General features: G+C 42.0%; 1 protein-coding gene across 2 annotated transcripts in view; it reads right to left on the bottom strand.

Annotated features, from left to right (window-relative positions):
• Window positions 1-18,714, bottom strand: part of gria4b (glutamate receptor, ionotropic, AMPA 4b) — a 150,017-nt gene that overhangs the window by 16,185 nt on the left and 115,118 nt on the right. For both annotated transcript variants that reach the window (XM_065962893.1, XM_020653904.2), the window contains exon 11: window positions 12,553-12,926. In XM_065962893.1, the coding sequence (XP_065818965.1) occupies window positions 12,553-12,926 (374 nt within the window). The remainder of the gene's footprint in view (window positions 1-12,552; window positions 12,927-18,714) is intronic.

Here is an 18,714-nt window from a genome sequence, read left to right as displayed (position 1 = left end):
GGTCGACTCGGGTAGAGAAGGATGATTACACAGACCATAGGGTGACGTAGGGACTTGGGCTGGTATCTGGAGGGTTACTGGGTGAAGTCCAGGTCGAACCAAACTATGGAACGGGTTCCTGTTTGTGTGTTTAGCATGTTTGAAAAACATGTAAAAACTGAATTTCCCCTTGGTGGTTAAATGTTTTCTTCTTAAGCCCCCTTCACAGCCTGGATACATCAGGACTGATAATGATTGTGTTACATTTTGGTCTAATGACTTATTGGTTGAGGCAGATGGCTGCCCACCTCTGAGTCTGGTTCTGCCCCGGGTTCTCCAACTGCTTAGTCATGTTGGATTAAAGGAAGAAAGAAGAAAATACTCACTGCTTATTTGGATGTGACATAAGTGTCTTTAGATCACGGTCATTCTGTGTCAATTTATGTGCAACATAAGCTACGAGCTAACTTAAGTGTGCTAACATTAGCATGCAGGACACAGGGAATCGCAGCTCGATCTAAGAACAATTGTGTCCGCTGCTTGTGCTTAATTATGGTGCGTTCTAATTGATAACTCCCTCATGCGAACTCGAGTAGAGAGGAGTTGGAGGTGTGTCTCTGGAGGAGAGCGGAGGCTTCAGAATAGCGGAGCTGTTTCGCCAAACAGCAGTTTGTTTTGGTTTCATGCTGGTGCTCAAGGGCGACATCTATTGGATAAAAAAGTTGTGCACTCTTTCTTTAATGTTGGATCTGTGTAAAGACATGTTTATTTGTGAGGTGTCACTAAATAACTTTTGCTGCGACTTTGCAAGTTTTCTACAAACACGATTCTGTTCAAGTATCACCAAACACTTAACTTTCTGTGCAGACGTTGATCAAATAAGTCTCAGGTGTCAGGCCAGACAAATAAAGAAAGGAAATCCTTAAAATGAGGCCTTCAGATTGTATAATAAAGGGGAAGTGGCCCTCAGGACCCTCTTGTTTCCGTTCACATTGTGCTCAAGGGGCGCATGCTGAATCACAGGAGTACAATTTGTCCAATCATAACAAACTAATCAGCTCATGTTGAACAGGTAAAGCAGAGGTCTGATATCTTTGGTTAGTTATGAAGCTTTGCCTTAAATCAGCATCACTTTAACCTAAGATCTGCAGCCGTGTCCATCTGTCCAGAATCCTCTAAAAGTGACTAAACTGTCCGTCAAAACCCTCAAATATCAGAGAAAAGATTGTGAGTACAAGAGGTGTTAAAGTCAGAGTTGAGTATTTAAACTCTGACGGTTATGAAGACTGTCTAAGTGTTTTTGTCAGTTTGGATTCAGTGAAAAAGCGTTGGGGAGAACTTGACTGTAATGATGTACGAGCTCGGCGTTCCCGAGAGTGAAGGGAACAAGCTAAGCAGACGGGGAAGTATTAAAGGGAATGAAGTGGGAACAAAACTGAAATTGGCTCCAGCGTTGGAGGATTCTTCGCTGCAGTCCACGAAGCCTCGGGGTGTAAAAAATACTAAATGTAGAACACAGAAAGAGGAGAGCTTCGGCGATTACACAGCAATTAGTCAGCAGTTCCCCCCCACACACTGATTACATTGAATTAATTTTTTTTTTTTTCAGATTAGATGTGATCTTAAAAAGTTTGGTGTGATTATGATGTTGGCTGGGTGGCACTTCTTCACTCATCTACAACTACTGTTATTAATTTAATGTGAAAATGGGCGCTTAAGTTTCCAAATATACCAAAGAAGACAGACTATAGAAGGGACTGAAGTGAAGTGTTGCAGTACTCGAAGACCGGTCTCGAGACCAGGTCTTGGAATTGAAAACATTTTTACTCGGCCTTGATTCGGTCTCTGACTGGGCGGATTTGAAATCAAGAGCAGTCAAGACCACCACTGATCAGCTATTTTTGCACGTCATCACTGAGATTAGAAGGGAAACACCTCTTTCTAAAATAACAAATGCGGTCCTAGTTCCGGTCTTAGTGAATGACACGCCCCGCTGCAAACAAGATGATGATTTTTCAGAGATATTTATGGTCTTGGTCTTGTCACGATCTCGCCCTCCTGTTGGTCTGGATCCCTAAATGTCTTGGTCGGAGCACTCTGGTAGGTCTTGACAACAACACTACTAAAATGTGACAAAATGGGTAAAAATGATGTGCAATCAGGGATTTACCAAAATAAAAATGTGTTTAATTAAAAAAGAGTACGAGGATGAAGGTACGAGAGTACGAGGATGTAGAGCTAGTGTGAAATCTGGACTATAAGAAAGCTGCAGCGGTATATAAGACGCAGGGGGTCTCCAAGAAGAAATAAATTATCTGAGAATAACTTTAAATTCTCTCTTTTTTTTAATTAATTTATTTTTATTGGTGATAACAAAATGTAGACTATATAGACATTACATAGACAGATAATTTTTAATTCTCAATTAAATTTTAAAAGCCATTTTAAAAAGATTTGTCAAACGAAAGTACAGTTACTTAAAGGTTGAATTTAAAATATGACATTGATTTTAGGTATCTTCTTTAGAGATGCATACGCCCCCTTGGAGAGTTTAATGAGCAGGATCAGATCTTTTGAAACGAGACAGAGAGGATGTTCAACTTTTCGCTGTTACTGGAAAATCCTGACAGCATGCCAAGATCTCTAATATCTCTAGAGCGGATGATTCAACCAATTTCATGCTTTGATGTCAACGGATTGCATCATCAACCGAATCTAAGAAACTTCTGGTAAAAAGCAAAAAATTTAAAAAAAAAACAAGCCCTTTCTCCGGTCATCAAGATGATAACGTCCTCATGCACCTGAATGAGACTGTTAGAATATTCCTGTTTGATAGTACTGTGAAGACAAAGACAGACGTTTCAATATTTCACACCTATAGCTTCATATAGCTTCAAAGAACTGTTTGAACAAACAGCATATGGAAACACTGCACATCTGATACCTTTATACTGAGTTCATTTTCTCAATCTGAAGCGTCTAAAAAAGGTGAGGTAAAGTAAATCTCCTCTCAGGATTAAAACACAATATGGTTCATGTGAGCATCGACAACCAGCCTGAAGAAAACCTTTAGCCTCTCTGCGATGGGACGAAGTAAACTCTAAAGCGCTCACACTTCCTTCTTATATTTCCTTTGATGTGTCTGAAATATAAAGCTGCTGTCAGAGACGATTTGGTGCAGAATGTGTGTGTGTGTGTGTGTGTGTGTGTGTGTGTGTGTGTGTGTGTGTGTGTTTTTTTTTTTGCAGGATTTAAGGGAGTGTTTTTTGGGGACGCACGAAGAGAAAAATTGGGGACCAAGAAGCCTAGACAAAGTGTCGAAAGGTAAAGAAGTGAAGCACTCTGGGAGAAAGGGAAGAGCTCTGACCTTGAGCGGCATCTAAATAAATGAGTAGGTGCTCGTCTGCTCCCGGGGTGATACCTGGGGCGAGACCACACTTTTTCATTTATTCATAGCAGGAAAACTGCCACTCAAGATCCTTCCTCTTCCCTTTCCTGCCCCCTAGCCTTCTAGCTCCTCACCTCAGCTAAAGACCTGATACACCGATCGAATAAAAATTAATTAATTAAGAATTATCACAGATTAATCACACTCTGACGTCATACATCACTGCTCCATCATCACACGAGCAAAAACAAGTCACTGAAGGTTTTAAGTAATTCTATCCAGAGAGAGAGAGGGATGAATACCATCCAGGTTCAATTTATAAGTTGACAATCTGCCCTCAGTTTTTTGGGGAGACAGGACAGTGGATAGAGTCAACAAATCTGGGAGAATAAAGAGTGGTCAAGGACATGCAGGAAAGGAGCGACAGGCTGGATTTGAACCCGTGCTGCCCGCTCAGAGGTGCTGCTTGTCAACAGGCAAGGCAGGTAACAGCTTGGGGGCCCCATGCAGGACAGTAAGGGGCCTCCCTAAAGGGGGGCAGCACTAACTCTAAGCATCGCTTGCATTATTCCTGTGAATACAGAGTTTGTCATAGAAAGTCACAGACTGAAAATGAAGAGGAGTGATCTGTCTGGAAGTGAAAAAGTAAGAGGAAGAGTGTTGGGACACTGGCAGACATAACGGTGGTTGGAGGGGCTCCCAATTAACTTTTGCCAAGGGCCCCAACGGAGTCTAGAATCGCCATCGGTCCGCCTTGAGGACTACAGCCTTTGTGCATGGGAGTGCAAACTGTCTGTCCACCGACGCCGCTTTACATTTTTTTCATGAAAAGGAAAACTCAAAGATGCCGAGGAATAATCGCGACATGTCTATTGTTGAGAGGAGAGATGAGGGCTGAAAAAAGAAGGAGGTTTGCTGTCATCAATATGCTAAAAGGCTAAAGCCCATCAGTGATAAAAGGCTGTTTTGAATGAAGCCTGATGAGAAATAAAAGGCTCAGACCATGTGTTTGAGATTTGACATACTTGAAGCCTCCGTGATCCTTCATACTGAGTCTATCTGCCGGCTGAGAGCGCCTGATGTGTTCATATACCATCAAAGACAATACAGGCTCTTAAAGCTTGGATGTTCTGCAGAACCCATTGACTTGTGTGCCCCGTGATAACATCTCTCTATTAGCTCTGTGTGAGGCCTGTGACCCCCGAAGAAAGGTCTTCTAAATGGATCTGCCATTTAGCGCTCATACTTTAAAAATAGTTATAATATTCACTTTTAATTAACATGTTTAATAACTTCTAAATTCCCAATAAAATACATATAACGGCTGCAAATGGCTTCTTATTTTCAGGGCAGAAATTGCGTATCAGCATGACTATTAAAATTTAAATCTTCAAAAGAAGTTAAGAAAGTAAGAGCTACAATTCTACAATTAATTTAGCAGATGCTAAAGCGACGTACATCAGAGAGTAACTAGAACACAAGCAAGGATCTAGAGAGGAGGAACCAACGTCAGGAAGTGCAAACAAACAGCTTTAAGTCTGATCGGACACACAGGTGCTGACAGGAAGTGACCAGAGGTGCTGACAGGAAGTGACCAGAGGCAAAGCACAACATTGATGGCTTTTCTTTCGAGTTCTAATCAGCTTCAAAACCATCCTAAATATCATCATCATCATCATTAAGGTCGTATAGGTGTTCATGAAAGAGCTGGGTCTTTAGCTTTTTCTTAAAGGTGCAAAGAGGACTCTGTGGATCGAATGGAGTTTGGAGGTTCGTTCCACCACCGGGGGTCAAAGTCACACACTGATGGCAGAGGCTGTTAAGTAAAGAAGTAAATAATCCCTAATCCGGGGTTAAGTGTTTTACCCAAGGACACATCGGACATGTGGCTGCAGGAGCTGGGGATCAAACCCTCGACGTTCCGGTTGAGAGACGACCGACTCTACCAACTGAGCCACAGCCACCCTCAACAGTAATCATTCAAATCCTGTTTCAACCACGTAAAGTTACTTTTTAAAACATTTATACTGCATGTTGTTTACTGACTGACTGACTGAAACACACACTATAACGGACAGACAAGCAGATTCTGGTGTTTGTTTATGTGGTTATTTACAGTAATAACTGTCACTTATTGGGAAACAATAAGTGACAGTGTGACAGTACAGTAAAATATAGTCTATACTGTACATTAATCAACTCTTTAATTCACGATTTAGTCTTTAAATCTTTTATTACGAGTTTAGATACGGCTAAGTGGAAAGGTACAACCCTGTGTTCTCATAACATCTCCTCCGTGTGCCTCATTAACGTCATCTTCAGTTCAAAATGAGCATTGAATGTGCTGTTGGGATTCTCACAACGCACTGAGAGATAAAATAAGTTGCTGCAAGATAGAAGTTAGGACAGGGAATGTGTAATTTGCTGCTGAACATCACCTTTATTTCCCCCGTCTCGACTCCAATCTTTGATCTCGTCTTGTGAAACACCGCTAAGTTTTACCCCCCTCAGGCCTCGACGGAGGGTTGAAGTGAAGCAATCCTTAGTGCGGCTGCACACAGTACAGATGCACTTGTAGTATTAAGAGCTCACAAGGAGAGAGACGGGGCCGGACCGAGGAAACACAAACAAGTATTTGAATGTTCTGCTGGAGATGTTTGTTTTGGATGAAGGCTACACAGTCGGCAATCGCTACAGCAATATCAAAGCAGGAAACGGTAAATTGGCTCTTGACTTTGAAGCTGGAGCAACACTGTACACACAGAGGCAATCAGAGCCTCCAGCAATGCTTATCATTTGTAGGAATGGTGGGACGAATCAGCCGAGTGTGACGAAGGACAAGCCCTGCTGACATAAGCAATAAGCTGTGCGGGCAGAAACCGCCGTGTGTCAGCTGGATAACAAAAGCTAATTGGCATTGAATAAATTAATAGAATAATCGGAATCTTGCAGATAGAGACGACTTGAAAAGTCCTTCCTCCTTTCAAAACTCCGGCTTTTGCTGGCCCAAATCCACGACTCAAATTAAAAGTAACGCGCCGTCTGTAGCCGACAGGAAATTCTCCCATCAGCGTTCAGGCTCTCTGGGCTTAATCAGGACTAATCGGGACCAATCACTGCACTTTCATTAGCTCGCCGGTGAGGCAGCGACCATGACTCGGCAGAAGAGACAAAGATAATCCATCGGAAGCGAGATGAGATGGAAATGACTGACAACACCTGCAACAGCCGTGACCGATTAAGAAACCTCCAGACGGCAGCTGTGATATTTATATTGATATTTTTTGGAGGTGCAGCGATGTGACATCCTGCCGTCTCCGGAGAAATAAACCTGAGCTGCATTCATTTGGGATTTGTAGTCAATTAAAAATGACTATCATGTCACCATTTCATTTAAGCTCCTCTCTTCTCCTGTTTCCACGGAGACATTGCCATCGGAGACCCGGGATATTAATCACTGAATTAATTATTATGGGGCCGCCTCGAGGGAGCAAAAGGGGGTATTAACCCTTATTAACAGAATGAGAGAGGGCGGGGGGGGGGAGCTATTTCCACCTCTCTGCGCTTCCTGTTGGATCTGTGTCTTGAAAATGAGTTCAAAAGTTATAATAGGAAAAGCAGGAGAAAAGAGAAAAGAGGATTCAATGAGTGAAAATTAAAAATTGGAGGATCAGGCGGACGGATAGACATGAAACCATTTTTTTCATCCTCAGACAACAAACTCATTTCAGGCTTTAATTAAGACACAGACCAATCAGAAAACTAATTATAAAAACAGAAATCAGTTTGGGGAGCATTAATATTAATAGTGATATTGAGGGACTAAGTTCGGTTAAGCTAAAATAACCACCTGTGATTTTATTTTTGGGCTTTTTGTGCCTTTTTTGCAGAGCTAGGGCATTGGATAGAGTCGGAAACCAGGGAGAGGGAGAGTGGGGAATGAAACAAAACAAGACGACGCTTGTCAACTTAGCTAGCATCTAAACTACAAAACCTTCAAACACTCAAATACATCCTGCTTATATTCCAACCTTAGCTTTTTTACAGTTGTAGCAAACAGATAACTTGTTTTTTCTCCGGTTATGTTCAGCAAGACAAGGAAGTAGTTCTCAAGTTCCCAAATGTTTATTCAGTAGCTCATCAAAGCTCTGCTGGTCTGGGATGCACATACAGGTAATACAAATACAAAGCTCCTTCACGGGACCTTTTGTGTTTCTTTGCTTGACACTTTATCTGATCTAAAATGACCTCCAGTCAAACCAAATCAAACCAGTAACACTCTGAACACACCCCTGCAAAAACTAGGGGTTTTCTCGATCAGCTGACTAAACGATTAAATGTCTTCACACTCACAAGTCGGCAACAGAATTACCAGTTTGTTAAACTAGTTTGTTCATTTTCGTCACTTCAGGCCCGCAGTGCAGGTCAAACGTTGGGTCTAAACTGTTCCCACTAGCCAGGGCTGTGGCTCAGGTTAATGGCTACAGCTATCCTGCCATCATGCTCTACTACCCGGATATAAACCAGCACAGTGGATGGATGGCATCTCGTTGGAGCAGTGAGGTTTGTCAGTATTTTCATCTAGAAAATGAAGATTAAGTTGTGTTCAGTCCCAGCACAAGCATGTGGACATTAATCTGCAAGGTTAACGGGGCTAACGCTGCTAACATTAGCCACACTCTTGAAATCGATTCGATATCGGTTACCCACTGATGCTGTGATCCCTGTGCTCAACTTTCTGAGTATTCTCTTAACTTGAGACTGTAGTCGACTCGTCTTCATTTTAATTTGTGATAATGAACCCTGAAACTATAGTCGCTAGGAACGTCCTGTTCACATGAAGCTACGTACAAGAGCTTCATGCATCAAGCACTGGAAGGTTTTTTGTTCTCATTTTGCAATCCTTCCTCAGAGGATGTTGCTCTCTCAAAAGTTCCTCGAGACTGTCTTTGCACTCGGATTGATTTTCTCGACAGTCTGGTCGTCTTGGGACTGTAACACATGATCGAGCACCGCAAGCCCTCGGCCCGATTCGGCCCCCATTCACCTCTGCCCTCACCCGCTCCCTCTCTGCCGTCTAATCTCCCCTGTGTGCGGGGATTTGCATGTTGCCCTGTCAGGCTAAACTGGAGTGGAAGAGCCTCCGAGCTCCGGGGCCGTGTGCTGATGGATCGGGAGAGGCCTGTGAGATTAGCAGTGACAGGTGGAACCACAGGCGGGGAGACAGAGAGCGAGGGGCTGAAATGTAGACTTTTTCCTTTCGGATGCAGACATTGTTGTGCGGCTCTAAAGTCCTTATCTGCAGTACACAGGCGGAGATGTGGCAGGCAGGGGTGGTTATTATGGTGGTGAGTGTGAACAAAGCGAGTCTACTCCTTAAATGAGTGGCCTTAAAAAAAACAGACACAGGCGCTCTATAGTCTCCTCTATAGGTTGCTTACGTGACGCCGGGCTATTATTGTACCTCGGGATCCTCCATCTTGTGTGTGTTTCTCTGCTTTCCTCTGCAGGGAGGGAGGCTGAAAGATACAGGCGTGTTTTGATCCTCCTTTCATCTCCAGGAAATCTTAACCAACTCTATTACACTCTTAAGATCCATAAGGGTTTAAAGCAGAGTATTATATGAAAGACTTTAAATAACTATAGGAGGCGTTTGAGCAGTAATCTTAAAATAACTGAAACAAACTTTAAGCTTGACAGATCCATTCATAGAGCTGCTGAGAAAAGGCTTTTAGAGACATGAGAAACCATTAAGAAATACAGGCTTTACTAGTTTTCATGTTGTCAGCAGAGAGAAAGCGAGAGTGTGATGACGGACAGGGAGCTGATCTTTGATTGGAAAAACAAAGACAATCTTAAAAGCTGGAGAAGAAGAACACAGGAATGAGCCCCACTTTCTCCACCCTTCCACCAAAGCACACCATGCTCGCTGGACTACAGCTTGCCTTGCGGGTCTGAAAACCCAAGGGATTCTGGGTTAATGAGTCCAGTACATTTGGCCAAGGGGGGAGAGAGAAAGTAACAGATAACGGTGAAAGACAAACACCTGGACAACAGTGTGTGTTCTCAGTGAAGCACGCGGGTTTCAGACTTGACTCATGTAGATGCAGCTCAAACACACACACAGGCATGAGGCGCAGAGCGACAACCGCTGGAGATGAGCGACGCAGAGAGATCCTTATTCTCTAACAAGCAGACGACATTGTGTATGCAAGTCAGACAGAGAAGAGCAATGTGGCTGAAGAAAGAGAGAGGGAGAGAGAAAATCAATACACACACACAAACACACTCTCGCTCTCTCTCTCACACACACACACACACACACACACACACCACACACACAAACTCAACAGGTTTACAATAAGTACAGATTAGGGCTACATGATAAAGCGTAAAAAAATAATTGCGACCTCGATTCACACGTACATGCAATCTAATTTCTGAGTCATGACGATTTACTTGCTCCTATTTCCCTTTGCATTCAGAGCAGATTTCCACCCTCACAAAAGTGAGCAAGACTTAGAAGTCTGCTCTCCGTTTGTCCCTCCCATTATTGCACCAAATTGAGGTGCAATGCTCCTGTTTTTAACCCAAAACTGCAGCTTCTCATGCCTCCGTTTTAATATTTTTTCTTCCAGCTGCCCGTGTGATTCGGCTACCTCTTGGTTTTGATAACAAACCTCCCCCACATGAGGCTCACCTGTTGTGATAATTGAGACACAAGTCAAATGTTTTTAAAACTGGAGTTTTAGTTGAGCCCCCCGGAGGACCAGTCGAGAAGAAAATAAAGGGATGTTTTCAAATCTGTACCCACGATTCACAAGTCCGTGTAGCAAAGGCATAAATTGGTACATAAAAATTGATCAGATCACTTAAATTTTTTAAAATAAAGGAGAATCTCAATTCTCAAATCGTGATTTACGTTTTAACAAGAATTGTGCGGCCCTTGTAGGAATGTAACGATAGCTCAAATGGACCTTAATTTCCCTTATTTGCAACTTAAAAATAAATAAAAATAAGGGCAATTTAAATCAATTTGACAAAAATATATGTTGCAATACATGTTTTAACCCGTAGAGGGCAATATCTGCTTTAAGTCTCTCAATGATTTTCTAAACTACTTTTTCATCAATAACTTTTCTGCACTCTTGTAAAGCACTTTGAACTACAATTTAATTTGTCTGAAAGGTGCTTTATAAATAAAGTTTGATTGATTGAAGTGTCTCTTGTTCTCGTTAATGTTAGACACAAGGTCATCACGAAAACAGACAATACAAAAACAGTGTGCAAAAACGGCAAGAGAACATTGAACGACACAAATAGCAACAAACAACATGATGCAGCACGTAAAATGACGCCACGCTGCGAAGCCCGAGACACCAAGACAAATTAATATCATACTGTTAAAGGCAGATTTAAGACCCTATTCACCCAAACCAGAGCTGTTCAGAAACAAACATCAATCTCATGTCTTTAGGAAAGTCATATAAAATCTTGATAACCCAATAAAGTGACACATATCCTATAATGAGTGGAGTGTTGGATGTACAGGTACACATACAGTATGAGTAGCAGACACTTTATAGCAACATTTGAGACATTAGCTTTGATATTTAACGTCCTCTAAGTTAGCTTTGGAACTAAAGTCTTCATGCACGCTATATCTCACATATGCAGCTGTACATGTGTAATAACTTACATACACTTAAAGAGCAAACAAAAAGGCTGCGATTATTAGGATGACTTCATGTCAGCCATAAGAGATACTTTAAAGGATCAACAACATCACCTCAGGAAGAAACTAGCTCAAACTATTCATTCTAATGTGTTGAAGCCTTTTTGTTTTCATCTTCATGCTAATAAAATCTTCTAAATCAAAAACAGAATTATGTTATTCCAAATCTTACGTCAGGACTTCGATCAGATTGACCAGCAATAACTCATGCAATTTTAACATAGTTAAAGTAACGCATAAAAATGAGATAATACAATACATAGCAATCTTATTGATTAAATGTTAAGAGATTAAAGAAGAACTGTATCTTATCTCAATTCTAGTTTTGGTCCATAAATTGTTTAAGTTCAACAACATGGAAACTAAAAGTCAATAAAAACTTAAAGGTCACATATTATCCTCTTTTTCAAGAAGTGTAAATAAATCTCAGAACTCCCCAAAACATGTGTGTGAAGTTTCTTGTTCTAAATCCACTCTGATCCTGTATTTGATCATGTCTATAAACCCCTCTATTTCAGCCCTGCTCAGAACAGGCTGTTTCTGTGTCTGTACCTTTAAATATGTAAATGAGCTGTGTCTGACCACGCCCCCTCTCTGGAAGGGCTTGGGTGTACTCGGTGCTTTCTCGCTCCATATCCTATTGTTTACGGTGAGAAGGCAGACTCAGAGGGCAGAACAAACACCTAGCTGTTGGAGTGTCACCCACCTGGGGGAGGGGCTACTGCCCTTTGTGATGTCATTAAGGGAAAATCTACAAACGGCCTGTTTGAGCACACATTTTCTGAAAAGTGGAGCAGGAAAAAGACGGCGAGGATGGACTTTTCTCATAATTGGGGGTTTGTAGACGGATTAGAGACACATATTAGTGTTCTAAACCATCGTAAAGGGTGTTTAGAATAATATGTGACCTTTAAACTGGGAAAAAAATCATTTTATAACAAGCTGCGGCTTCTTTGTTAAGGTCAGTTGTGACTCAGGCTCGAGATGAATATACAGCCAGCTGTCAGGAGTGGTCAAATATTTAAACTCTGTTCATAGCAACAATCATTTGTCAACTTTTTTTTCCCATCTCCTGTCACACACATAAGCCAAACTAAATATTTAGCATCTTTTGATTTTTAGCGCTAAAGGAAAGAGAACACCAACTCTGAAAAACAGACTGAGGGGTGTTTCTGCTCATCACAGGAAGCCGTCGATACTTGCTCGGCTTTCATTTATGTCAATCAAACAACCCTGGAATAATAATGACGGGACCAGATTGACAGGCGAGACATTAAAGCTCTTGCTCAGACTAACACAGACACAATCCAATTAGAGGTGACGGCACATTGTGATTATAATCAACCTGAAAGTTGTGTGATGTGTCCACAAGCCTGAGGAACAAATAGCTAACATTTTATAAACTACAGTGCTTTTTTAAAAATAACTTTGAGCTTTGAGAATGTCTTACCGAGGGGAGATGTCACAGCCCTGCTGCATGAAGGCGCCCAGGGAGAACCAGAGGGAGTTGAAGATACCAAATTCATTGGGGGGCTGGTCACTTGGCACACCGTCGGTGCCTTCCTCAGGCTCCTCGGTGTGCCACTCGTACGGGCTGAAGCGGCTGACCAGGAAGAGCACCACGCTCACGCCGATATAGGCGAACACGATGCACATCCAGATCTCGTAGGCCAACGGGTCCAGGAAGGAGAACACCCCCGGTTTGGATTTCTGGGGCTTCTTGATCATGATGGAAATGCCCAGCGACATGAAGGGCTTCGAGAAGTCGATCACTTCCTCCCGGACCAACGTGATAGTCAAAGGGGCCACAGCGATTTCCGCTTTCTGTGGAGGAAGGAAAAAAGGAATTTGATTAGCCCCTCCCTGAGAGCAACTCTGAATTCCAAATGATGACAGATAAACAAATGCAATGATGGATCATCTCTCCAAAAGCCGGGGCGGTGCAACAATCACACATCACTTAGTCACAGACACGACATGCTGGAGGCCAATAGCCAGCCAGCCAGCAGAAAAACAAAAACAACAACAATTACCCTTTTATTCTTTTTCTCCTCAGCTGTCATTTCTCCCTTGACTGAGCAAATCTCGAGTTTATACGCTTGATGAATTCATCTCAGAGTGATCAAGTTAAGACAGAGGAAGAAAGAAAAGAAATTGAAAAAGTAAATCTACACCTCCCCCCGCCCAAAAAAAAAAAAAAAAGCTGAAAGCTGGCTTAGCTGAAACTGCAGGAGGAATCAGCAAGAAGGATAAAATAATGTGTCCGAGAAATATGCTTACAGCACAGGAAGGTGAAAATGGGATACAGCAGCCATCTCTGAGGTCTGCAGCTGAGGCAAAAAGTGCACAATTGCTCGGTTGAAAATCCACAAACCTGATTACAGTTAGTGACTTAGCAACAGTTGTGACCTTGTCGGGTCTGGCGTGGGAGCACAGGGGGCTTAATATCAGCAAGAATTTAAAGTTTCATTACGGCCATCTGACGCTGAAGGAGGCAGGGGAAAGGAGGAGAAAAAAAAAAACAGGGACGAGGGAGAGAAAATGAAAGAGATTTAAGTTCTTTCATTCTCAGCAGAATGCTAAGATGACAGCCTCGGGGCGTTCAGTGCGTGCTCAGATACACAGCAGGTTAAAAGGAGGCAGGGCTTTTGTGGAAGCGCGGCTTTTCAGGGAGAAAACGGGCAGAAATGAATGGTCTAAGATGGGGGGGGGAAAGTGCTGACAGCTCCCGTGTCCTCAGACGTTCCCTGAGAATGCTTTGCCAGTGCCCCAAATCACTCACGAGATACTGGATGGTACACAGTGGTGCACAAGTCTAGTTGTCTAGTTTGACTGTTTCTTTGAAGGCTTTCCACTGACACTGTTCCTCCTCTATGTTTTTATTTTCCATCTAAAGCTGCAACACTTTTCCCCAGTTGTCTTCAACACATTTTTTAACCTGTTGAAATTCTCTTTATACGTTCTGTGATACGCTCGTATACTTATGTTCACCCAGAATGAGATAAATCTGTCATGTTTGTTTTGATGTATCTGGGGGGAACAGATGAGAGTGCATAATATGGTCCACATCTCGACACTTAAAAATCTCAACATCTGGGAAACACATTCAATATTAACCTAGCTCATAAAAAAACACCAATTACAGCCAGTAGCACCTGGCACGTGTTTGTTTTCCAAGGCTATGTTTACATCACAGCTGCTGTTTGTCTGTTTACTAATGAAGGTGTGAGGACTGAAGTGTAATAATGCATAAACATGTCGTCAACAGTGAATTCATCTTTACAAGTAAAAGCTGTCTGGATGTCTTTGGTATTCATTTATGGAGGAAATGGGTGAGTTGTGTTTAGAACATTAGATATTTTAACCTCAGCATTTTACCATCAACATTTATTTTTTAAAGGTCTCATATTATGCAAAATACTCTTCACCATGTTTTTCTAACACTAATGTGTCCCTAGTCTGTCTACAAACCCCCCAATTATGAGAAAAGTCCATCCTCTCCCTCTTTTGCCTGCTCCACTTTTCAGAAAATGTGTGCTCAAACAGGCCGTTTGTAGAGTTTCCCTTCATGACATCACAAAGGGCAGTAGCCCCTCCCCCAGGTGGGTGACACTCCCACAGCTAGGTGTTTGTTCTGCCCTCTGAGTCTGCCTTCTCACCGTAAACAATAGGACATGGAGCGAGAAAGCACTGAGTACACCCGAGCCCTTCCAGAGAGGGGGCGTGGTCAGACACAGCTCATTTACATATTTAAAGGTATAGACACAGAAACAGCCTGTTCTGAGAAGAGCTGAAATAGAGGGGTTTATAGACATGATCAAATACAGGATCAGAGTGGATTTAGAACAAGAAACTTCACCGACATGTTTTGGGGAGCTCTGAGACTTAAACTGGTTAGAAAGGAGTATTAATATATGCCCTTTAAATCTGAAAAAAAAAATGAATGAACATTCGGCTTATCAGAGACTTCAAAAGGCAGATAAACCAGTTAGGAATAAGAAAACACAATTTGTGCTCTTGAACTGACAGGTTGTTACAGTCGGGGTTTCTTTCCTGTTGGGTCATCTATATGTAAGGGTCTTTACCCATCATTTCCTCTGCTCCGAGAAAATCTTCCAGACAGGAAGTGTTTCACAGCTTTCACTGCTTGTTATGAAGTTGAAAATAGACTGCACTCTTTACTCCTGCATGTGCTTTCGACCATCCTGGTTAGTCTTTACAGCTACAGTGCATTGTACTGCCTGATCAGTCCTGACACTTCCCCGAACCATATACCTCTCCTCGCTCACAGCTCGCCGCAGTCGACTTCTCAGTGAGTCACTGCAGCACAAAGGAGACGCAGGCGTGACAAAATGCCTCTTTGTGGAAAATGCCACTTAACTCACAGCAAAAAAGAGGACAGGAAAAATGTATCCCCCAACCCTCCCCCCCCCTTTTGTCTCAATTTATCTGAAACAAATTGCTCTGCTACTTCTGTGAATACTAAACACACCATTTTCTGCAGATCTAAAGTGTAGCAAACTTGAAAACTTGATAAATAACGATTGTTCTGGGGCGCTGGTTTTTGCTCCGTTTGTTAATCAGGTGCTTCATGTACAGAGGTCACTGGTTTTGATTTCCAACAGGGACCATTTTGTACTGTTGTAGCACTCAAGACCGGATCTCCAGACCACTTTTTGAAAGTCTCGTCTCGGAATCAAAAAGCATTTTCACTCGGCCTTGTCTCAAGCTCAGACTGGGCGCACTCTGGATTTTAAATCAAATCCACCGCTGACAGGCTTTTTTCTCAAGTCGTTACTGTGATTAGAAGGAAAACGCCTCTGTCTAAAATAACTCACAACTTCATTTCATTCATTATTTGATTCTTATCCCCCGGTTACGGCTGCAACTTTCCCCGTGTTACGGTCGAAGTGAGTGACTTGCTGATGATTTTTCTTTGATATTTATGGTCTTAATCTCTTCTTGGTCTCGCCCTGCCTTGGTCTTGACACAGTCTAGATCTGTAAATGTCTTGGTCTTGTCTTGGCCTCGGAGCACTCTGGTCTCAGGTATGTCTTGGTCTCAGTTAGTGTGATCTTGACTACAACACTACCGTTTGGTGTGTGGTGGAAATCTGAAAACTAAAGATCGTACAATGACAACGCTGGCTTTTGTATTTATTGGAAGACTTTTTGCAAAAAGGATCAACACAGAGATCTGCACGAGACACAACCCAGAGTGTTGATAAGATACTAAACTGTTTCCCAGCACTCTTACCCGTCTGCTAGATTCAGATGGTAGTGAAAGGGAGGGAGCATCAAAGACGGAACAAACTAACAAACTCCATTCAATCTGCAGAGTCTTTGCACCTTTAAGAAAAAGCTAAAGACACAGCTCTTTATGAACACCTTCACACTTAATGATGTTGTCAACATCTGTGTGTCCAATCAGACTTTTTAAAGCTGTTGGTTTGAACTTCCTGACGTTGTTTCCTCCTTTAGATCCTTGATTGTGCTGTACTTACTCTCTGATGTACGTCGCTTTGGATTAAAGCACCAATGAATTGAAGAATTGTGGAATTGTAGCTCTTACTTTCTTAACATTATTTGAAGATTAACTTTATAATACACTTACTGATACACAATTAGTAATGCCCTGCAAATAAGAAGGGATTTGCACAATGAATTGTAGAATTTTACAATTCTCTTTGTATCCTTTTTCTTTTCTTCAAAAACATCAAGTGTGAGAATCTGTTCATGCATATCTCCTTTCTATCTCTACCTAACAAGCATGAACCTCTCCTTCCTCACTAGTCATGTCTCTCCAGGCCATAACATCCAAACAGCATCACATACCACAAGCTTGCATCCACTTTGATCCCCACAACAAGGTAAGCAGCAGAAAGACCCCTCACCGCCCAAATCAAATCTTCACCTCAGAGATTCTTTAACGATCTCCACACCTACACTCCTCCTCTTCAACTCCTCCTAAAGCTCGGACCTAATACCCCTACTAATTCCTTTTCTTCCTGCGAGCATTAATACCCTGAAGAGATTGATAGTGTGTTTACAGTTAGATTTCAGATGGGTTTAATTATCTGCACAGCAAACAACACACACACTCAGCTGTGTTTCAAAGATTCAGGGATTAAATCAAACTCTGCAGATGAAGAAGTGTTTGGGTAGAGATGTATCGTCCATTTAATCCTTACAGCTACACTCTGTTTGTAACAAAGTATGGAAAGGGATTTAGGTAGTATGGATTCTTTTAAACTTACTGTCAATTATTAAACGGGGCTCTAACACACTCCATCAGCAGGAAGAACAAGCCTTCATATCATTATGTTACAGAGGGTATCTACCTGCTCCTCTCCTAAACTGAACACACACGTCTTTGTATGTGTTGGTTCTTTGATACCGTTTCCACCAACAGCAGTATTTCCACCAACTGTTTACTAATGAACATGATCTCTAATGTTATGATTTAGCTGTCAACCTGTCAACCACCCCCCCGTACAGAGTGTGCCAGTGATGACAATAACTAATTAGACCGATTTCTTTTTTGTACCAGGCTGTAAACATGTTTATTTATGTTGTAAAAACGGCTTTTTTGCCAGTGGTGCGTATGTGACTTCCTGTGTTCTTGGAGCCAGCCTCTAGTGGACACTCGAGTAACTGCAGGATTTTGCACTTCCGCATTGGCTTCATTTTTGACTGGAGGTTTCCGCTTGGTAAAAACCAAAGTGCTCCAAAGTTTGTTCAGAGGTTGTCTGAAATAAGAAAGAGCTCCTTCAAAAATACAAAGTTCAGAACAGAACTTGTCTATCTGATAAAGGAGTCAAGCGGTGGAAGAAAAAGATTTGAAAATATGTTGTTCACTTAGTGCATTAAAATAAAGTTAAACAATAAGGTGATAAACAAAGTGAAGATGATACATGACCATCAGTATTTTTGAAAAAGATTGGGATTTATGGTTGTGGGTTGTTGTGATTCTTGTTTAGTATGAAATACTCTCAACTTCAGTTTGTGTCCCCCTTCTTATACGATGTTTGAAACTCTGTTGTTTTGTTCAGGTCTGGGAGCTCTCGTCTCCTAGGTTACTGTGGATCATTGGAGGGGACGGCCTGCTGCTATGGACCGTCTTTTTAACTGGAAGGATATGCTGCATGAGCGCAACCGGTGATTCAGATTAAGTCTCTACTATCAAGAGAATATTTTGCCACAATTTGGGCAATACATCCCTCCTTTGTTAACTTTTCTCTGCCTGGCTCCAAAGGCGTAAAGAAGCATTTACTTCCTGTCAAAAAGACGGACATGGTGTTCGTCCAATCAGCGACGATTATTGTCAACCACAGGTACCTACCTTTTCTGTGAGAAGTTAATGTCGTTGTGTGTTTTGTGATTTGTCGGTGTGCACTTCAGGGCCACCGTACAAATTAGTATCAGTATGAAAATTACATCTATGTTCATAAAATAAACTCGTAGCAGCAGATTAGAGAGTATGACAGAACTCAGTTGTTGTTCTGATCAAATTTAATGTATCCTCTGAGCTATGTTTCTTACCCAGATTTTTATGGGGACCACTATTACTTTATTATTAATGTGGGACCGCAGGAAGTAAAGCTGCGCTCTCG

The sequence above is a fragment of the Labrus bergylta genome, chromosome 14 (assembly GCF_963930695.1).
Source record: "Labrus bergylta chromosome 14, fLabBer1.1, whole genome shotgun sequence".
Lineage (NCBI taxonomy): Eukaryota > Metazoa > Chordata > Actinopteri > Labriformes > Labridae > Labrus > Labrus bergylta.
Note: the sequence above shows the minus strand (reverse complement) of the source record. Positions and strands in the feature narration are given on the sequence as shown.